General features: G+C 40.7%; 2 protein-coding genes across 3 annotated transcripts in view; one reads left to right on the top strand and one right to left on the bottom strand.

The window, feature by feature from the left end:
* Nucleotides 1-122: 122 nt before the first annotated feature.
* rnaset2l (ribonuclease T2, like) lies at nucleotides 123-13,470 on the top strand. The gene is made up of 10 exons (XM_077208609.1): nucleotides 123-246; nucleotides 340-430; nucleotides 616-673; nucleotides 877-944; nucleotides 1,123-1,180; nucleotides 1,255-1,322; nucleotides 11,855-11,968; nucleotides 12,046-12,094; nucleotides 12,189-12,263; nucleotides 12,931-13,470. Exons 1-10 carry the CDS (start codon nucleotides 237-239, stop codon nucleotides 13,120-13,122), a joined length of 783 nt encoding a protein of 260 aa, XP_077064724.1. The 5' UTR covers nucleotides 123-236; the 3' UTR covers nucleotides 13,123-13,470.
* Nucleotides 13,292-23,015, bottom strand: part of supt5h (SPT5 homolog, DSIF elongation factor subunit) — a 28,454-nt gene continuing 18,730 nt past the window's right edge. For both annotated transcript variants that reach the window (XM_077208606.1, XM_077208605.1), the window contains 14 exons: nucleotides 21,871-22,026; nucleotides 21,616-21,762; nucleotides 20,946-21,092; nucleotides 20,732-20,857; nucleotides 20,562-20,646; nucleotides 20,226-20,342; nucleotides 19,965-20,067; nucleotides 18,779-18,906; nucleotides 18,592-18,697; nucleotides 18,350-18,508; nucleotides 18,104-18,272; nucleotides 14,899-15,102; nucleotides 14,539-14,634; nucleotides 13,292-13,935 (listed from right to left, as the gene is read on the bottom strand). In XM_077208606.1, coding sequence (XP_077064721.1) covers nucleotides 13,795-13,935; nucleotides 14,539-14,634; nucleotides 14,899-15,102; nucleotides 18,104-18,272; nucleotides 18,350-18,508; nucleotides 18,592-18,697; nucleotides 18,779-18,906; nucleotides 19,965-20,067; nucleotides 20,226-20,342; nucleotides 20,562-20,646; nucleotides 20,732-20,857; nucleotides 20,946-21,092; nucleotides 21,616-21,762; nucleotides 21,871-22,026 — 1,884 coding nt within the window. In that variant the 3' untranslated portion in view covers nucleotides 13,292-13,794. The remainder of the gene's footprint in view (nucleotides 13,936-14,538; nucleotides 14,635-14,898; nucleotides 15,103-18,103; nucleotides 18,273-18,349; nucleotides 18,509-18,591; nucleotides 18,698-18,778; nucleotides 18,907-19,964; nucleotides 20,068-20,225; nucleotides 20,343-20,561; nucleotides 20,647-20,731; nucleotides 20,858-20,945; nucleotides 21,093-21,615; nucleotides 21,763-21,870; nucleotides 22,027-23,015) is intronic.

Consider the following 23,015-nt stretch of genomic DNA (forward strand, 5'->3'; position numbering starts at 1 on the left):
TAAAGTGGTTTACAGATAACTTTTTCATATGAGAAACAGATGAGACATATTTACTTTCTCAAATTCTCCCCAGTCTCTTTCTACTCGTAATGCGTTGCAGTATCAGTTCCTTTTACTCAGGTATGTAAACTGAGCATCCTCTAGTCTAGATTGTGGTGTGTATCGCTTCTGCATTATCAGGGAAAGGAAACTGAGGCTGGCACTCGGTCACAGGATTTCAAAACGGCTGGATCAACATGAGCTATGGTAAGCGTTCTTTATTATTTACAAGAGCTATATTTAACCTCAGACTCCAGTTGTTTTGAATTCTATACCTAGACTTAAACTGTATTGTTTCAGACAAACACATCGTCTGGGCCTGCACCGCTGCTCTGCTCAGTTGGGTCCTGGCGTATGATAACGGACATTGCTCTGGGATTGTCACGAGGCAGTAAGACACAATTTTTAAAACATTTTCAAATCACTAAATCACCATATATACGTTTAGGTTACTGACTAGCAACCTGCAGTAATTTATCTGTCAGGAATTCAGAATGTTTAAAGAGAAATGCATTGGTGCTCTGTGTCGTGTGGCACAGCGAAGAGAAAAAAAGTGCACTGCTTTTTCATTTTCAGCTCATGCAACTGGACTTGTATGCAACTCACTCTTCAGTGGCCTGGGAGTTTCTGTGTAGTATGTCTTTATATTTTATATATCACAGCAGTGCTATAAAAAAACTCAAAAAATACACAACACTCCATTGCAATCCACCTGAAATCATGTGAAGCTTATAACTCACATTGATATTGAAAACTAATTGTGAAGTCTGCCTTTCATGTTGCACATGCTATCACTTCCACTTAACATGATAATTCATATTTTCCATCCTCCCACAGGGTCTTAAACCCGAAACCATTTGCAAAATACCTGAGGCTGTTAGCAACTGGACCATCCATGGCCTATGGTGAGAAATTCAGTGGATGTTCCCACTTCTGCTGTTCTGAAATAAAATCAAAATGAACTGTCTGTATTTTTATTGTTTCTCTAACATTATTTCTTTATTTTGAAATCTTGAGATTTATTCTGATGACAAAAAAAAGAAAGAATTCTTTATATTTAACTGTTTTTCTAATTACTCTTAGGCCTATGCATACAGGACATTGCTGTGACTGCTGGCCGGTATTTCATTCCCATCTTCAGGTAAACGTATCTCAATCCTCTGTTTGTTTATTATTTAAAAAATATAAAATTTAAATGATCATGTTTATGTTCAGGAAATTGAGCCTGAACTCAACCAGCTCTGGCCATCATTAATCGAAGGAAAACACTACTTCTTCTTCTGGTAAACATGTCTTATGATCTTTTCATGTTTTATTATTTGTGCTTTGTTAAATATGGAGTTGTTCTACACTAATTAACATACTTACAAAAAGGAGCAGGCAAAGATGAGCATAACTGATGTCCATCCATCGCATATACACATTGATAAAGGATTTTATGCACATTGATTAATCTAAAGGTTTTTATTATTTTTCTTCTTCTCACTAACATTTAGATATTAAAATGATTTCAATGGAATTAAACGCCAACAATAAAAAATAACTAGCTAGGTTAGCTGATTACCTTAAAGGTCCATATGTCCATCAGCAGTGTTGGGGAAAGTTACTTTGAAAAGTAATGTGTTACAATATTGCGTTACTCCCTAAAAAGTTACTAATTGCGTTACTTAGTTACTTTTTATGGAAGGTAATGTTACGTTACTTTTTCTAATCTGGGCTTGCTAGTTTGTTTTTAATAATAACAACAAAAGTGAAATGAATACGCCTCAGGCAGAAGGAGATGCAAATTCACACCTGTACAGTAGAGGGCACAGCTAAACTAGCAAACTAAACTTTCAGCTGTGCTGCTATTCTGGATTGCAGAAGAATAGTGCTGAATTTGGAACCACATACTAGCATACGACTCTTACTATTTTTACCATAGAAAGATATGGTAAAATTAGTAAGATTTGTACACTATGCGGTTCAGAGTTCAGCATAGGATAAAAAAAGAAGAAAGTTTAACACTTACTCTTCAGCAATAAAAAAAATAATAAAATGAAATGAAATGAAATGCAAATGTGATGTTTAACTAAAGCATTTTAGCTTATTACTATGGTTGAATTGGATCATTAAAGGCCAGTAGCAATTATTGCAGGTTTGCAGAATATTCTGAGTTTGCACTTCACTGTTTTTATTAATTTTGTGGAATACTGAATTTGTTTTTGTGCAGGTGAGATGAGTAAATCCGCACATTTAGTCTAGAACTACGATAAACCATCATGTTGCAGGGCACACAACGCCTCTACAAGTCAAATTATGTCAATAAATGGGAAAACAAAGTAACTCGCATTACTTATTTGAAAAAGTAACATTTACATTTACATTTATTCATTTAGCTGACGCTTTTATCCAAAGCGACTTACAATTGCTATATTTCAGAGGTCGCACGCCTCTAGAGCAACTAGGGGTTAAGTGTCTTGCTCAGGGACACATTGGTGTCTCACAGTGGATTCGAACCCGGGTCTCTCATACCAAAGGCATGTGTCTTATCCACTGCGCCATCACCACCCAAAAACATATTTTGCTGTAAATTTAAAAGTTATGGGTTACTTTACTAGTTACTTGGAAAAAGTTGTAGTTAATTGTAGCTACCACCAACACTGGCTGTCAGTTTGCACAGCCATTAAAACTTTATCCGACAAGCAGTTGCGACGAGACTCATTTTCCTTTTTGTTCATGTGAAGTTCTGCATAAAGCCGGTTTTACAGCTTGAGTTGTAGCCTATTCATATATTCAGTGTTTGAAATTAACACCCGTCAACCCGCGGTTGAAAAAATCAAATGTGGCGGAACGCTGTCAAATCACCAGCCAATTTGGCGTGTTACTATATAATATATATTTACTCCTTTTGCTGGTAAAGTTTGCCCAAGCCAAATCCGTGCGGATTTAGCGCAAATGCTCAACTCATGTGTCATAGTGATCTATTAAATTACAGTGTATTACGCTTAATTTTTGGTTAACTTGAACACACACGTCACTAAGCAACAAATAACGGCGCGCTTGTTCACTTGCATTGTAGCAATAGCGAAGACTAAAAAGCATTTGGTTAACAGAAGAGACATTGTTATTTTCCAACATCCTACATTTTCATTGTAGCCTACTCTACTGTATGGATCTGTCCAGCTAAAACACTTTTTTTGTACAAAAAAAGAAAAAGATGACAGTGAATGAGGATGGGAGGAGATGGCTGGATGACAGGATTTTGTTTGAATAAGAAATGGATGTATGAAATCCAAATTGTAGGCCTAATATATATATACAGGTCCTTCTCAAAAAATTTGCATTTTGTGATAAAGTTCATTATTTTCCATAATGTAATGATAAAAATTAAACTTTCACATATTTTAGATTCATTGCACACCAACTGAAATATTTCAGGTCTTTTATTGTTTTAATACTGATGATTTTGGCATACAGCTCATGAAAACCCAAAATTCCTATCTCATAAATTAGCATATCATGAAAAGGGTCTCTAAACGAGCTATTAACCTAATCATCTGAATCAACTAATTAACTCTAAACACCTGCAAAAGATTCCTGAGGCTTTTAAAAACTCCCAGCCTGTTTCATTACTCAAAACCGCAATCATGAGTAAGACTGCCGACCTGACTGCTGTCCAGAAGGCCATCATTGACACCCTCAAACAAGAGGGTAAGACACAGAAAGAAATTGTGGCGTGGCCTTCGCTCCAACCCATCTTGCAGGAAGGAAAGCACGACAGAGATCGAGCATCTCCTGGGGTCTTCTCGACGAGAAGAGCACCAGTTGACGTGGAGGTTCCACTTCAACGCATAGACATGTCTCGTGGACGATGCTCTAGCGGAAGTGATGGTAGCCGCCACCGCTGGTGGCAGGGTACTCAAACCTGCCTCGTCCCGTCCAGGAGCCACACGTGGAGCCTCCAGAGATCGGGTCGAGGGTGCCAAAGGGTGCCCCGTCTCTGAGAAAGGAGATCCTTCCTCAGAGGAATTGGCCAAGGACGTGCTGTCGCGAGGAGTACCAGTTCGGAGAACCAGGTCCGGGTGGGCCAATACGGCGCAACCAGAATGAGCTGCTCCTCGTCCTCCTTGATCTTGCACAAGGTCTGTGCGAGAAGGCTCACTGGGGGAAACGCATACTTGCGTAGGCCCCGCGGCCAGCTGTGCATCAGTGCATCCGTGCCGAGGGAGCCCTCGGTCAGGGAATAGAACAGGGCGCAATGGGTCGAGTCGTGAGAGGCAAACAGATCTATCTGTGCGTCCCCGAACTGGTCCCAAATCAGCTGAACCGACTGGGGATGGAGTCGCCATTCGCCGGAGATGGGCCGAAACCGTGACAGCTCGTCGGCTGCAAAGTTCCGATCTCCCGGAATGTAGATAGCACGAAGGGACCTCAGGTGCTTCTGACTCCATAAGAGGAGGTGGCGTGCGAGTTGCGACATACGGCGGGAGCGTAGACCACCCTGACGGTTGATGTACGCTACAGTCGCGGTATTGTCTGAACGGACTAGTACGTGTTGACCCCTGAGCAACGTGAGGAAACGGTGCAGGGCAAGGCGTACTGCCAGCAACTCGAGGCAATTAACATGCAAAAGGCGCTGGGGTCCTGTCCAGGAGCCCGCGGCAGCATGTCCGTTGCACATGGCGCCCCAACCCGTGGAAGAGGCATCTGTGGAGACAACAACATGCCTGGAAACTCGTTCTAGGGGAACTCCGGCCCGTAGAAAGATGAGGTTCTTCCACGGAGTGAAGGACTGACGGCAGGGGGAAGGAGGGGGCCTGCAACCACCTCCTGGGAAAAAACCGACACCATCACTGAGCAGCCCGTCTCAGGAGCGCCGCTTAGCCTGGCGTTTAGCGGGGCGCGGGCCTGGAGAGGGCTGTGGCGCCTTCCTGCGGCCTCCTCCACGACGCGGCCCGGGTGAAGGCTGCTGCTGGGGCCGTGCGGGAGGGGAGGGAGCCACAGGAGGGCGCCCTCGGCGGTGAGCAGTCTGAGGTGTCTGTACCGACCGCTGGGTGGAGGCAGTAGCAGGCCGTCGGGGCAGAATATGTTTAATCGCCTCAGACTGCTTCTGTGCGGTTGAGAACTGCTGGGCAAAGTCCTCAACCGCACCGCCGAAGAGACCGGCCTGGGATATGGGGGCTTCGAGCAGACGGGTTCGCTCGGCGTCCCGCATATCAGCCAGGTTCAGCCACAGGTGACGCTCCTGGACCACAGAGGTGGCCATCACCTGACCCAGGGAGCGTGAGGCCACTTTCGTGTGTGTCAGTGTCAGTGGCGGCACGCAGCTCATTGAAGAGCCCTGGGTCAGTCCCCGCCTTGTGCATATCTCTGAGCAGCTGGGCCTGGTAGACCTGCAAGGTGCTCATCGCATGCAGAGCGGCAGCCGCCTGTCCTGCAGCTCTGTGAGACCTCGCCACTAGGGTGGACGAAAATCTACAGGCCTTGGACGGGTGCTTAGGATTACCACGAGATGAAGCACTCTGAGGACATAGTTGCATGGCAACAGAGCGTTCAACCGGGGGAATCCCAGTGTACCCATGGGCGGCCGCCCCATCGAGGGGAGGAAAGGCGGAGAAAGCTGACGAACGTACACGGGAGGTCAAGGGAGCCTTCCATGATTTCGTCAACTCCTCATGCACCTCCGGGAAGAATGGCATTGGGGTTGGCTGTGGCCGTGAGGCGGCAGCCGCACCCAAAAACCAATCATCCAACCACGAGGTGGGGCGGAGTTACGCTATGCAAATTCCGCAGACCCATGGCATTTCATCGCCATTGGCTCGTTTTATAATACACGAAGATTATTGGCTTTCTAGGCGAAACCCCCATTCGTCGTCATCCGACGTAACTCGGAGTGACTACGAAAGGGAACTACGCATACCAGTGACTAAAAATTGCATAGACTAAATGTATATACAACAAAATAAAGCAACAAACAATGAAAGAGGATGAGAGTCAGAGAGTGATAGAAAGGGAGAAGATGAGAGAGATCACGGAAGGATCACAGAATGGCAAATTACCTGGACAATTAACCTTTGAGAGACAACACAACGAATCACAAAATCACCCTAAATGGGGGCAAACAACTAGCCTGACTACGTCAGACTTCCTACTTCCGCTAATTTCATTTCGCTCCTGTAGTCAGTCTGAGATAGCAGCCTATCTTTCTGTTTTCCACCGGCCTGAAAACAGCCTGGCCAATCAACGAACAGAGGGCGGGCTGAAAGCCGTGACGTAGTCGGTAAGCGCCGTGTTTAAGATTAGGTCAGGGAAATCGAAAACGACCGCTGATATGGAGACGCGGATGCAATTCGCTCTGTTGTGGAGAATATTCCCGGCATTAGCAAACTGAAGCCCGAACACGAAGAGTGTGTATTAAACATTTTGAATGGAGGTGATGTTGTGGCCGTACTCCCTTTGGGAAAAGTTTAATTTATCAACTATTACCGATCGTCAGCGAGAAACTGGGGAGCCTTTTGACAGGTCAGTGTCTCTTTTCTTTTCCAGGTCTTAAATACCGTAAAACTTCAAATAATAGCTCGGGCTTTTCTCTCTCTCTCTCTCTCTCTCTCTCTCTCTCTCTCTCTCTCTCTCTCTCTCTCTCTCTCTCTCTCTCTCTCTCTCTCTCTCTCTCTCTCTCTCTGCTCGTTTGTGCCCTGTCAAGCGCAGCAGTCATTCTATTACATCACTCACAGATCAAAAAAGTCGTTTACAGCCATGTTCACTCGGGTATTTCGCTCGCATCATCAAGTGTTAACAGTTGAAGTTCGATCATAGATTTGAGTTCGATGCATGATGTCTGTGGTTCGATGCGGCTGTGTCGGCGTATAACATACGTCATAAACAAACTTATCTGATTGGCTTACGGGTAACCAATGATTTTAAACTTCAGTACGCGCCCCCTAGCGAGAGAGAAAACACTTCTCTATTATGCTATCCCAGACTCTGTGTACGAAGCAAAGTGAAGTAGCAGAGTCTGATATTACCAGGCTAGCAAACAACCGTAGCAGCTTTAGATCTTGATATGAAATAAAATAATTGCACCTAATAGCTCTCTTGTGTTGCTGTCTTAAGGAGCGCGTGTGTATGGCGGCCCTTTTGGAGCTGCGCGCGTCCTCTTGGTTCTTCGGAGCGCGCGTCGCAGAGCCCGAAGCCATTTGTTTTGAGAATAATGGCTGGCTGATGAAGTTATTGGCTGGCTAGCCGGCTCAGCCAAAACCTAAATGGCTGCTGCAGCCGCCAAACTTTTCATAGCTGCAAATGGCTGAAGCTGCCACTTCATGTCTACAGATGTCTATGTTATACTGATTTACTAGATCTCAATATTTCCAAGCAATGCATGGCTTACACTATATTTCTACAAAATGCAATACAATGTAATAAAGAAAACACCAGATTTTACTTTCACAACGTATGTACATATTTATTTTGTAGTCTGATCGCGGAGAAGTAACGTTATGTTGATTAAGAACGCAAACTTTTGTTGAATTTATGAGAAATCTACAGACGCAAACAGACGAAGTGTAGTAAAATAAATACCTAAATGTGTATTTCGGACTTTTTTTCACCACAAGTCTGTAAGAAGACATGGAAGACAAATATCCAAAAATCTCAAAATTGACCAGTAAAAAAAACCGATGTTTTTGCCTGCCGTGTCTCGCCTTAATATAAACACACACTGTTATCAGTATTATTTTGGACAAAGTTTTGCACATTTCACTTCAATGTACACTGAAGCATGCGTCGTGAATTAGCAATGTGGAAACGGTGGTTTGTTACTGCAGTAATATCACGTTCAGTGCTATAAATCTCTCCGTTCCAGAATATTTGGTTCATAACATCATATCTTTGATTCAGGTGTTTGTGCAACCGTGCCCTGAAGATTTAACACAAGTCTGGCTAGGCCTAAGTTAAAAAAAAAGTAAGTAGGAATTAGCAAAGTATGTGAGAAGTGAGATCAAAATTACCTTGCTTGCTTCTTTCCGCCATTTCACCTCAGTGCGAGAAAAAAATGCATCGCTTCTTCTGTACGGAAAACGAGCAATTTTAATTGGTCGTCAATTCACTGTGAGTCTGTGTATCGTAGCAACGAGCACAAGACTGTGCTGTTATGAATCCAGTGGGAAAATAGATCTCGTGTATTGTTTATATATTCGTGTCGTGTGTGTATGTCTCTATGTGATAGAATTATTATTTGATGCAAATAATTCTAGCCAGCTCAGCCAAACTTTATCAGATGGCGGCTCAATTTGGCTTACGAAATTATTGGCTGGCGGCGGCTGAAATTCTAAATGGCGCAAATGGCGGCGCCTGGCGGCGGCTTCGGGGTCTAGCGCGTCGTCACAGGAAGTTTAAATGTCCATTGAAAGTAAAGTTTGCCAGATGATTCAGGCTAAGTTCATTTCACTCGTCGGTGGAAATGAACAAAGGAGAATACGAAAAGGGAAAACAAAAACTTAACGAAAACTGACCAGAAAACAAAAAGACAAATTGAAGACAAAACAAGACGGACTGGAGAACGGACTGAAGAGGGAAGAGAGAGGTGAAACCGCTGGTCAATGGCTTTAAAGAGGGTCCGAGTTCACACCTCCCGGAGTGAACTGACCAATCAACTTGGAGTTCTCTGAGCGGGAAAGACATTTATTTTTTTGTTTTGTCAAAGGCTCACTTGCATAGTTTATGACATTGTAAGAAAATGTAATTTCTACTCCAGAATGCTGGTGCACACAGAATAATACATTTTACTGTAATTTCCTGTTATTGACTAACTCAGTGAGACCGAGAGGATTAAAACGATACCAAGAAGGCATGAAAAAGAATAGGAATTACAAAGATACATCTTAATGCATAACTACAAGCACTTATAGTTCATTTAATACTACGATAAAATCATAGATACCCCCAATATGACGTGGGCGAGCAGGCAAGCATAAAAACATATATCTTAGTAATGTCTTTATATGAAGAAGTTAATGAAAAGGTCCATGTGTGTTTGTATGTGTGTGTGACCTAAAGAGGCCTTAAGCCCAATTTATACTTCTGCGTCGAACTTACGCCGTAGCTACGCCGTAGGCTGTGCGTAGCGCACGTACCCCTCGGCGTACCCCAATAGTATCCAGCTGCAGACCCGCAGCACCACCAGTTTCAGAACCCCAGCGCCAGAACCGGAAGTAAGGGGCGGAGCTTACGTTCTAACACCAGCGCCAGGACCGGAAGTGAGGGGCGGAGCTTACGTTCTAAACCGACTAACGCCACCTAACGTTTTGGAGCGTAATTTGCTTAGACACGAAACGTCATTATTACACACGAAATGTCATACTTTATACTTATTATAATGATACATTAAGGTATAGTACAATAAGCATTTAAAACATTGATTTTGTGTAATATAATTCTATATAGTTATCCGTTTTATTGTATTATGAGAGTTACTTCCTGATCGTGAAAATAATGCTTGAAACTTATGGTCATTTTATATAAAATATACTTTATTTCACAAGAACATGTGCAGCATGCATTTTTCTTTATGTAAAATAATGTCAAAAATCTAAAAAGAGAGAGAAAATCCGGCATTGTTTTAAAAGAAACCATAAAAATGTACCGTACTTCAAATTAGGGCTGCAACTAACGATTATTTTGATAATCGATTAATCGGACGATTATTTTTTCGATTAATCGATTAATCGGATAGAAATTAAATTCGATTTTTTTTTTATTATAACTAAATAAAACCGTAAATCAGGGTATTTATGTGTAAAAGTGTACTTTAAAAAGTGCAAAAGCCACACATTGAGTTTTACTAATATCAATATTTGCATTGTTTTTAATGATAATTGCTGATGGCAAGTTGACAAACATGATTATTGTTAAAAAAATTATATCCAACATATTATGTTTTAACACAATTTTTGTTAAAACAAATTTACACAGACATGTTGTTCAGATGTGAATATCTGAACTAAAAACAAACTAAAAACATCTAAAATATATAATTCATTTAATTTTTATTTAAAATAATAATAATTATATATAAGGAATATAAGGATAAAGAATATAATATATATTATATATAATATATAAAAGAATAATATAAGGATAAATTGATTAAATAAATATAGAAAGACTGAAAACAATTGTGTGAATGTAGAGCCGCAGTAGATCGCGTTTGAAAAACAATTAAAACTTAGTAGACAAATGCTATAAAAAGAGAACGGAATGGAGGTAACGATACCCAGCAAGCTAACAGGCTTGAGTAAAGGACAGGAGAAATTATGCATTAGTGCACAAGCATTCGCTGAAAACCACTGAGTACAGTGACTAAAAAACAATATTTTACTGCTGCTGTTATTAACTGCCTTTGTATTTAATGCTTCACTTTGTAAACACCGTTTTAATTTAACCTATTTCTGCGGTAGCGCTATTTTAATCCATCACTTACGTTGCGAGCGAACTGATTGCACAACCTGATGCTCGAGACAAAATACAGACATCCCGGAAGTCTCCCGCATATTGATTGCGACCCTATGATTGCGGCTCCCTGATGCCCGCGAATTAGTTCAAACTCCCGCGCATGCGAGACAGAAGAGACTGCTCCAAACCGTGTAGCGCGCGCGCTCGGCAGAGCGCCTGAGGGAGAGAGACCTTGCGTGTGTGTGCGTACCAGTAAACGCTCCCCGTGACGTAAGCAGACCAACTAATCGATAATGACATTCGTTGACAACGATTTTCATAATCGATTATAATCGATTTTATCGATTAGTTGTTGCAGCCCTACTTCAAATAATAGCCGAGTCCCAAATAGACGATTGTCTCTTTACACGCCTGGTGTGGCTGCAGGTCTGGGTAAATATAAGTCCGGTCTCAAATAGAGGTCGGGTCTGTTTTTTAGTTTCAGGTTGTATTAAATCTTCTAAAACCCGTCAGATCGTCCGCTTTTTGGCGGAATAGAATGACTGCTGCGCATGACAGGGCGCTTAACGAGCAGAGAGAGAGAGAGCCCCGGCCGCGCGCGCGCACTCTCACGTCTTCAAACAACACGAGCACTGTCTTGCTCTTTATTTGTCACATACCAGTTATAGTTCATACAACGAGCAGTGACTCACTGTGTAATAAAAACATACCCTAAATATTATTTAAAAGGTGCAACAATTTTTAATATTTTTAAATACTTGCAAAAATAACCATGCTTGTGTCATTGTAAATAATTCCGCCCCTCCCTCACTTCCGGTTCTGGCGCTGGGGTTCTGGCACTGGGGTTCTGAAACTGGTGGTGCTGCGGGTCTGCAGCTGGATATATCTCGCGTACCCTGACGTACACCTCTACAAAAATGTAACAACGCGTCAATTCTACCGGACGCAAGCGCTGTGATTGGTCTGCTAGAACCCCTCCCTCGGGTTTCACATGTTCCCTCTGCATGTGTGATTGCGCGTCAACGCGGACAACGACGCAGAAGTGTAAATGAAAACCAATGCGTTGTGTATATTGTAGGGGCTCCGGCGTAGGTTCGACGCAGAAGTATAAATCAGCCTTTATTCCAAAGAGATTAGGATCTCTTTGAAGGTTGGGGTCAGAGCTGTGGAATGTGGGGTGTGTTCTGGTGATGCTCTAAGGGCCCATAAAAGGTGTCAAAAAAGCAATTAAAGTTTACGAGCAATAGGAATTTAAAAAACATTTGCACAGGCGAATCCTTTTATAAATAGGCTACTGCAATATTTGCCATTCTTGACTTCAAGGCCACTTGTGAGAAAGTGTATATAAACTGAACAGATCAATAGTGATTGATTTATTTGGCAGGAGGGAGGAATGGATTAAACACGGGACGTGTGCAGGCTGCGAGGAGACCATGGGTTCACCGCTTCTCTATTTCCAAGCCGCAGTCAAGCTTCGGAAACTCTTTGACATTGATAGGTGGGTGTTATCAACACATAGGCTACAGCATCATCTTATTATGAGCTCATCTATTTCCCAATTCCATTCTTTTGTAGTGTCTTGGAAAGCTCTGGGATCAAAACCTCATGTGATGTGTCATATAAGGTAAGTTTTTGGATTCACCATGAATCATGATGTATCGCATTTAATACATGTATGAAACAACACTTCATCAATTTTTCCATTATGTGATCTGCAGCATGACGACATCCATGGCGCCCTGACCCCGCTGTTTGGAAACAACTATGATTTGCAATGTGTGACAGACAGCAAGGTGAGATGGAATGTTAAATTCATTTTAATACTTTAATGAGGTTGCATCATTAAACACGTCATTATAGAAGAGGTATTGCTACAAGAAGGAGGGGAAGTTATTTTGATTAAATATTACAGAGACATTAATTTAAAATGTTTATGTGCACAGATAAATCAATTATAATAAATACTGCAATATTCCATGAATAAGAATTGTACATTTTAAATTCATGGTGACTTTAACACCTATTTTGATTGTGTAAAAACAAAACATGAACGCAAAAAATAGTGTACCACAGAATAACGGCAAGAAATGTGTTTCTAGTCAGTTGGCTTCGCAAGCATCATGCAAAAACGACATCCAGCGTGATTCGCGAGGAAATAACTTTTCATTGAATGAAAAACTTATAGCACAAGTTTACCAGGATACCTGAAACGACTGACTGATGAATATTCAAAAAATTAGTTATATTTTTTAATCAATCTGAAATACTGCCATGTATAATTTAGCATATTCACTGAGAATTGTATCAAATATGTAAGGAATTACATTATAATGGACATATACTGAGATGAATTGGAAAATCTGTATCAACAATCAGCCCAAATCATATGAATAATAATTAAAAAAAAAATGACAATCAGTACTAAACCCAAAAGCATAACAGTCCTTTCCATATTTTCAGGGTCGTGAAGCGTGGATCCAGCTGAAGATCCATCTCTTCAGGAACCAAACCCTTGGATGCCACAAACAAGAACAAGAGGAAGTGTTTAATACATTAGCGTGGGCAAACAGCCCAGGCCATCCCTGTCCGAAGAACACCACCATTTTTTACGTTCCAATTAACTATGTGAAACCTCATGAGCCCTGTAACTAAGAGAAGCTGTAGCTATAGACTTTCACAATGTTCTCATGTTTAACTGTCCCCTTTCAGTTCTGAGACCTAATTCACTTCTTTAAAGAAAAATGCTACAGTACATAATTCTTAAAGTATTCAAACTTAGGGAATTTTCCCCCAATCTCAATAAATATGCAAATTACAAGGGTTAAAGTGTTTTGAAAGACCTTTAATGTACTCAGAATATACACCAATTGTCAATGACATTAAAGGTTCAGAATGTAATGGAATATGATGTTGAATAAAGTTTGGTGGTGGAAGGACACAGTGGTTGAACTGGTTTAACCGCTGGAGCTCAAATCACTCGTAAGTGAAAAAAAAAAAGAATTCCTTTTTATGGTTGATGTTCCATATATTGGCAGGCAGTAAAATGGTTAAAAATGAACAGTCAAAAGCTATTAAATATTTCATGCGAACACTCAGGATGGATGGATTTAGGAACTCACTGTTCACATTTTATTTGACATGAAATCAATTTGCCAAATGGAATCAATTTGCCAAAAAAGTACATTTCTACACCACATGAAACTGAAAACAGACTATCCACTAAAATCTTCGACCAATAAAAAAAAAAAAAGAAAAAGAAAAAAAGCTAACTGAAACAGGCTAATCTGCAGCATCTGCATTCAATATTTAAATGTGTGGTTTTCTTCACACTTCCAATTTCCCAAGGAAGCGGAGATTGAGAATCTTCAGTTGCTCATCCAGTTCCATTCTAACAATGCCGTCTTCACCATCAATACTGAGCAGGACTCCTGTGGCCTCCCTGTCTTCTCCCAGAATCACTTTCACCTGAAGAGCACACATGTATTCATTTCAGAGAAACTTTTATCAAATGTTACAACAAACGATTATGACACACACACACACACACACACACACACACACACAAGGTTCTTAAGTTGAGCGAGTCTGTTTCTCTAGTGAATTTGTGGTTCAGTGGGAGGATCGACGTGCTTAAATCTAAGTGATATTCAGTGTGGCTCTGCTTCATTTCCTAAACACATCACTGCTCACCCTTATCTGACAATATAGCTGCATCGATGAGGAAAAAAGATAATGGAGACAAGCAAAAATTGGGCTGGTTGAGTCTCTCACTTCAGTGTCTGTGGCATGGATTGATTTCAGATTGCATAAAAGGTGAATATATGCTTCATTGGTTCTTGCAGCTATTACTTTCAAGGTTATGGTCTTGTAGTTCTTTAAAAATGCTTAAATAAAATACATAACAGAACAGAGTGAAAATATATATTACATTTTTATAAAAATGCATGCTGCATAATGTTTAACATTCGTTTTTGTTAATTTGTAAGCAGTACAAAGTATATACTGGATCATAATTATCTTGCCATGATATTTAGTAGATTGGGAAATGGTTCATATGTTCAGCAGTACCTTGTTGTTTTTGGTTGGTGTAACGGGTTCCAGGTGTTCACTTGAAATACTAACAACCTTCTCTGTGTCTTGCAGGAAAACCGAGCACATCCCCCCCTGTGTAAAAAAAAAAAAAAAAAAAAAAAAAAAGACTTCCATGATTGAAACACTTTTTTTCACTCAACAAAAATCGTGGTATGAACCATAAAATTTAATAGGGAATCAATCTTGTCACAACATGGACACACCTATTCCATTGCCAAAATCAGCCAGGGGCATCTCAACCCAACTGAGAATATGCAAATCCAAAACCCACATGTTTCTGCTTGTAGAATCATTCCTTTACATCTACTTACAAAACAACAAAAAAACTTCACTCACAGTCACGCTGCGGATTATGCCGGTTTGATTGATGACAGCTCCGTCCAGGAATGTGTCTTTCACACGCACCATGATATCTGTGGTGACCCAGTCATTGGAGGCCTGGTCGATGTTAGATCCAGGGGTGTGAGGGTTATAGCCTCCCGGAGATGGAGCTCCAGGAGTCATGGGACTGTACCCTACTGGACTGGGACTTGGACTGGCCTGAGGAGCACAATTTAATACTGATTTATTCAAATAAAGAGTCCTTATTGCTTCAAGCCAATGATGCACTGAAAATATTCAGCTGAAACAACAAAAAAATTGTTTCCTGTCTCAGCCGTTTTGGAACGCCGAAATCATTGACTAAAATAGCGACGTTTAATTTGCTTTTCTCCGGTTTTGACTGTGTCCGTGTCTATTTTGTGCACACAAGATGGATTAGCTATAACATAAGTCTATGATGGAGTTAAAACGCATGGAAGAGTGCTGTTTTTCTGAATATATGCACGATTGCAAATGTGACACTGATTTTATACAACAGTTCGATAAGCAACAAGTTACTGAGTAACTTTCATAGACAACACATTCTGTTTTTGCTCCGTCAAAAAAAACAGAACAAACCGCAGAACCGCTGCATCTCTGAGCAATACAGTGTTTTATTCCTCAAAGAATCTGCGTATTTGAACGAATCGGTTGAGTAAATTATCCAATCAGGCTACCCATTCATAAATACAGTCACTTGCGATGTTAAATTAATTAGTATTTTGAAAGAATCAGTTGAATGAAGGATACAACTTACGTATGAGTGACTTGCCGCAACCTACTGGCAGTTGTTGTTTCATTTTTAAAAAGTAGCCTATTATTTATTTTCTTTTTTTCAATTATTTAATATTTCTAGATTAAAAATGCAACTTTATTGGCTAACGAATACATAAAAGTGACCAGCTGGATATAAACTATTGCAAATAGATGGTAATAATAATAATCATCACATTAAACATTTGGGTAGGACTTGCATGTATTTTTCAGCGGTTTCACAACTAGGCTATATCGTCACTGAAGCTGCAGATGCGCGCAAGTATTCACACTGGAAGCATTTGTACAACGTCACAGCAGCGGCACCAAAGCTATATATAAGTGAGCATTTTTACTATACTTGTTTTTATAAACATGATAGTCTTGAAAGTTTAACACGGAGAGGTGTAACATTCGCATGTAAATGGTGAACAACAAACACAACCAAGATAACTGCTCAGATCATGTCGTTTGAGTCATACTTCAATGTTTACAAGTCAGCAAACTCTGCGGATGAAAAAAAAAAAGGACACTCGGGTTTGATTTGGGTAGTGCTTGAGCCTATATAGATTACCTGTCGGTGTATTACATAATAACTAAAAGAAAGTTTATATACCATATTTTCTGGCTAGTTTACTTCAGTTTTTTATAATACACCATACTTTCACCCAAAGTTTTCTGCTATGACGTGGAGCGCGAGTTGCACTCAATGCTGCATGAATTTTGAATTAACCTACATTAGTAACAGTTAATTTTGTTACGGTATGAACTTAATCCTAGGAAAGGCAAAATAATATTTAAGACCTTTGTATTGAAATCCAAGACTTTGTATACCAAATTCAAGGCTTTTAAGGCCTTAATTTGAGATTATCAAATTTAAGACTTTTTCAATGCTTTTAAGACCCGCGGGTACCCTGACCCAAACTGAATTAAAAAATTTCAATGGGTAAATCTTCTATAAATATTTTTAATAATCAATTATTTATTACTCTTAAATTAGACATGCTTATTCTGTACATTTTGAGAATTTTTTTGTGGGAAATCATATTGTAGCACACAGACTCTTTATAATTGTTGTGAAATTGCTGTTTTATTTTGCACAGGGAGTTATAGGGTTAAAGCGGTTCAGAAAAGGCCGGGTAGAGAGAAACGAGCGAGTGAGTTAGGCTGGTGCGTTTTGTGTACAGTTGTTCTTGCGTTCCGATTAAAATTTCAGGAACGGAGCTTCCCTTATTCCCTTGTTTTGTCCATCAAAAGTGTGCTTTCACTTTAATTGAGTGAGCAGCGCAGCAAAAATCAGCGCTTCGGCACGCAACGCTCCTTCTCCCGGTGTGAATGCAAACATAGGTTAACATGAATGCCGAAAAAAATACGCGCTGCTCAGGCTTGCAGTGTGAAACGGCAGTTTAACTGCTACTTCTTGACATTCTATTGTAACCGTCTACTATAGGAGAATAGCTGATTTCGCCAAGTCGATAATACGTGACAGATTAGATACATTTCTAAAGAAAGTGCAGGTAGGCAGACATTGATTAAGTACGTGACCATGTAGTTGCACAAATGCAACCACATCAAATTTTAACTCGCACATTCTCAAAAATATGGTCGCATATGTCGACCATTTTGGTCGCAGTCTAGAGGCCTGAAAATATTTCAGTGCATTTAGTGTAAGGGTGCTTTCACAACTGCCAAGTTTAGTTCGGTTGAATCACACTAGAGTTCGTTTTCCTCCTTGGTGCGGTTCGTTTGGGCAGGTGTGAAAGTCTGGAGCGGTTCTTTTGTGATGAGAACGTGATTCGACCTCGAACAGACCCAACTGCCAAAGAACTGCGCATTTTTGGACTAAACCAGCTGCAGTAGTAAAACGAAATTATTATTTAGATTGTCAATAGTGCTCCCTTTAAGCCATGACTGACTTACCGCGTTCTGCACTCTCACTAAAAGACCATCATAAACACTGAAGTTGTCCACACTGCACAGTGAATTTTTTAATTATATCGCGTCTAGACTTTGTTGTTTATGGGGAGATTTGCGAAAGTATAAAGCTCGTGCTGATTCTGAACATACATTGTGAGTGAATTGTCCGCATGTCTGCCGGATTTTACTCTTTGTTTACTTCCGGGAGTTCTGTTGGAATTTTCCCGCACGTTAATCCTGACCAATTTAAGTGCAGTTGTGGAAATATGTTCAAGACACATCTGGCCAACGAGTGATGTGGATGTTGTCACGTGACTGCATTTTGGTTCGTTTCATCAGCTCATCAACTGATTCGGACCAGAGCAATCAGTGTGGTGTGAAAAGGAACCAAAACGCCTGAAAATGATACAAAGTATAATTTTTTGCCCTTAGTCCGGACCAAATGAACCGAACTAAAGGTGTGAAAGCACCCTTAATCAACTACTTCCTTTATTAGCTGCCAAAACGTTACCTGGTAGGCCATTGGTGATGGGGTAGGGTGGTAACTGGCGGGCGAGTGCGTGTTTTGGTATCCCACTGGGCTTGGGGCCACTTGGTGGTAACTCTGAGGGCTGGGGCTGGGCTGGTAGGACCCCTGTGGAGAGGGCGCTGCATAAGGGGAGAACTGGTCGGTGTTGTACCTACGGTGCAAAAACAAACTCAGTTTAAGATGTTCGAGCCAGATCACAAGCATCTGAGCATCTGAATGAACTCTTACATGGCAGGAGTCCCAGGAGTCTGAGGGTTATACTGAGGGTTGACCTGTGGAGAGGGCACTTCTGGGTAGCCAGGAGTCTGAGGGTTGGGCGTACCACCATAGCCTTGAGGAGACGGAGAGGGCTCGTCGTCATAGGCGAATTCATATTCGTCATCGGGCCTGAAAACAGAGAAAAAATGAGTTGAAGTTGGTATGTATGTGAAATTGTTTGTTGGCACTGATCGTCTCACTCCGCTTCTTACCGTGATGGTGTGTTTGGATTGTTGGGGTCCCATGCACCGCTCTGACCTGGCGTCCTGCTGCCATCATGCAGAGGAGTCTGAGAGCCATAGTGAGGAGTACGGCTTCCTGTGAGCAATGAAAGACTTTAAAAAAAAAACGAAATGCGTTGCAGAACATCAAAGTCTATTACAATATATTGTTTCTTACCATCATGGAGGGGTGTCTGGCTACCATACATGGGAGTACGTGAGGCAGTTCCATAAATGGGCGTCTGGGAACCATACATTGGGGTTCGTAAGTGGGTGGAAGACTTTCCTTGTCTTTCTTTACCACCACTGGTTCAAAGAGAGCAAAAAGATTGAGATAGGATATTCAGGGGAACAAAGTTCACAGAAGAAACTTGTTTTACAAGACAGCCAAGATATAAAACCTACAAAACAATTCAAAAGTTTAGGGACAGTAAGATGTTTTTTTTTTTTTTGGTAAAAGATATTAATACTTTTATTCAGCAAATTGCAAAATAATTGATCAAAATTGACAGCTTTGCTATGAAAGGAAAAAATTACATTTTATGTAATGTATTCAAATAGAAAAATGTTTTTAAAATAATTTTAATATTTATCAATATTACTGTTATATTACTTTATTTTTGATCAAGTTAATGCAGTCTTGGTGAATATGAGACAATTCAAAACATCTTCCTTTTTTTAATCAATGTTTAAATGGTAGTGTAGATCCACAGATATCAACACACTAAAAGCAACTATCTACTCAGGAATCTCTGAGGTATGTTTGTTCCAGCATTATCTATCCTACAGTTGGGCATTAACTAGTCTTAGTTCACAGCACTAGTGTACCACCTGACAAGAAATCCAAAATAACGTGTCAGATAATCACAAACCCGTCTGTGCAGTGAAATGAGACAGAACTGTCAAACAACAGTTGTAGATCCCAGCTAGTTTTATTTATATTTTCTGTGTGGGAAACAGGGGCGGATCAAGAACATTATTTAAAGAGTGGTATGAGGACTGTGAGGGGTGGCAACACCAAAGATGATAAGCATTCAATCATCTATACTACATTATGCTATAACTAAATACAAAACACAGCTTCAAGCGGCAATCATCAGGGTCCATGCACTGCTTACATTTATATTTTATACTGGGAAAAATCTGGGGTGGCGATGCTTTTTCTTAGGGTGGCAGTTGGCACCCCGTGCCACCCTGGTAGATCCGCCCCGGTGGCAAAACGTGTGGTGTAAATGTGTTTAGCAGAGCTGAGAGTAATGTACTTTTAATGGTAGCTTGAAGTAAATATGGTATAAAAATGGAATAAACAAATGTAGAAGAAGAGTTTTTTGTTAAAAACTGCAGACAGATAACTGATAACATACACAGTTGTAAGACGCTGGCGGTCCACAGAAATGGTCTGGCAAGTTGAGTGGAGCTCTACCCTAGCGGTTGATTCTGTGGCATCCTTCACAACTCCAATGTAGCCTGTGGAAATGAATAAAGATGTTGAAAAACTTGTGGCTATGGCACTTAAGTCACACACTTACCATGTATACATTTCATGGCATTCTATAACAAAATACCAAACCAAAGCAAATAGAGTTGGTTTCAAATAACAAAAAGTTGGTTTCAAATTATTTTACCTTTGTACGGTCCCTGGGATATACGGACAGTCTGCCCAATCAGATCATTGTCTCGTCGTCCGCGGCCCCGACCCATGCCCCCGCCACCTCCTCCTCCTCCACCTCTCTGCTGCTGACCTGGAGGAAAGACCAGAACACAACAGATAATGCCCAGTTAAAAACATAAGAGAAGCTTATATCAATAAGATTCAAAGGCAACCAGATGTTGGCGTTTGCAAGTGTTTAAATGCATAGTAAAAACCTCTTGCAGTATTTAAACATGCAAACTTTTTATTAAAAACCCCAATCTTCAACCACTAAGTGGCAAAACCCTGTTAGTTAAATAAACACGCTTACCACCTCCGCCGGGGTGCATTGGACTGCTGATGCGTGGACTCATAGGAGCAAAGCCCCCCACTGTAAAATTGGTCACATCTCTGGGCTTTGGGAACAAAGGACAAGTTCTGTTTAGGATAGGGAAGTTGAGAAAAACATAAGATTCGTCTACAGCTGTAGAAAATACCTACCTTTGAGCCGCCCGCCAGAACAAGGTGACGTGCCTTACAGACAAACATGCCTCCATTTTCAACCAGCTTCTTGCAGTGAAGAAAAGCAAAGCCTCTGAAGATGTGGCGAATTTCACCTTCCCGGCCCTAACAGATTACATAAATGAGAATATTAATTTCCTTTCAGTTACACAGTAAATATCAAAAAACTTTGTCCCAGGTCTCTGGTAGGTACCGAATGAGGTCCATCGATGACTTTCACAATATCCTTCACATGGATGTTGTTTTGCTCTGAGTCGAGAGCGACAGCAAAACGGTTGTCCTTCCGTCTGTTCACTGCCTGGTGTCGTACGGTTAAAACTTTCCCGTGCATGTTCAGAACCTAAATACAAATCATTGTGAAAGAAAACTTAATCAAATAAATGCAGACTTGTTGAACATTCGAGACTTTTTGCCAAAAACATTAAAAAAAAATCTCAAACATTTGAACAGTAGTGTGCCAAAGGTAAACTATTTAGCTGGATTGAGTAAATGAGGTTGTGGATATGCAATAAAGATTTTCTTAACGCAAGCATACGTAAAAGCAGTGTAGAAACATTGGAATTTCTTCCAGTGCAAACAAACATGCCCAAACAGCTCAACCCTTTTTGCAGATACCCGATATCACTGTTTTCAAATGTAAATGCTGACTTGACATGTTATTGAATTACAAGCTTCGGGGATATACTTAAACTACAATGGGGCCACTTAGCTACGTTGCCAAGATGGTCACAGAGTGAACTGATTGGCCTGAAAGGAACTACGGTGAAAAGTGTGCTAATGCTGTTAAGAATCACATCCACTAAGTATCCTACTGGATTTTGCTCGTGTAACACTTGAACTCGTCTGTTTCTCCTGGACTTTACCTGGAAGGTCTCTCTCTCCAGCCTGACAATGACACCTACAGTTTGGGGGTCTAACTGTACCAGCTCTCCCCACTCATGCTGGCCTCCTGCATCCACACCTGATGCAGTCTCAGAGCACAGCTGCAAGTCCCGGGGCAAGACCTTCAACTGGAGCAAAAAGAGACATCACATCAGACAAAGAACACACGACATTGACAACTGTATATTGTGTGTTTTTCTGAACGGGGTATTCCATAGCTTACTAGTGAAACCTACCTCATGCATGGTGAGGTCCGAGAACAGAATGACAAAGTTCTCCTCTACACGGACTATGAGGCCCGTGTCACCTTCAAAACGCCCTGCGATAACCTTCACATGGTCACCCATACGGAAGTACTTCCTCAACTCATGAGCTGGAAACTCAAGAGGGTCCTAAATAAAAACAAAGACAAGAAGAAGATAGATAGATAGATAAGATAGATAGATAGATAGATAATTAATCCTTCTCAGGTATATAGATTTCTTACAATAGCAGCAACCACATTCAATCCGCACACACAAACATCAATCTACCTACCTTACTACATTAATAAAACAAAACTTTCACAAAAGCATTCTATACCCTATAATCAGGGTTTGAAATTAACTTTGGCTACTAAATTTTTAAGTTACCGGCCATTCAGAACTTCACTAGCCAAAAAAAAAAAAAAAGAAAGAAAGAAAAAGCAATAGGCTAAATCAGATTAACTACATCACAGTATGCATACTGTCTTTTTTTATCAGTCTTTTTTTTACTTCATTTTTTCTGATGTATATTTATATATTTTTTCAGTTTTCATATATATATATATATATATATATATATATATATATATATATATATATATATATATATATATATTAGTGCAGCACGATTCATCATATCGCAATCACAATGTTAAGCCTATGCGATTATATGACGCAAAATGCTGCGATTTTATATGAAATAGCCTAAACAAATTAGGGCTATTAACGCAGCATCTGTTAATTTTTGTCATCATTTGGCTAGTGTGCTTTTAAACCATTCATGCGCGACAAGACAAAAAAAAAAAAAAAAGAGTACGCTGCCTGTGAATGTCCTGACTGTGACTCACAGAAAGACATGCGCTAGTATCGTGTGTGCGCACAAGACAGCACGCCAGGATACGGTTCTCTGTCGCGCTTGAACGAACAATAAAGTGAAAGTGAAAGTGACACGTGATGGCCAAGTAGGGTATCCCCTACTTGGAATTTGACCTCTGCATTTAACCCATCCAAGTAAGTGCACACACATTAGGAGCAGAGTAGTGAGTAGTGAACACACACACACTGCAAACGTGGATACACACACCCGGAGCAGCGGGCAGCCTTGAGTGGCGCCCGGGGAGCGATTGGGGGTTAGG

Source organism: Siphateles boraxobius, unplaced genomic scaffold (assembly GCF_051911475.1).
Source record: "Siphateles boraxobius isolate OS27281-9 unplaced genomic scaffold, OSU_SipBor_1 6, whole genome shotgun sequence".
Classification (NCBI taxonomy): Eukaryota; Metazoa; Chordata; class Actinopteri; order Cypriniformes; family Leuciscidae; genus Siphateles; species Siphateles boraxobius.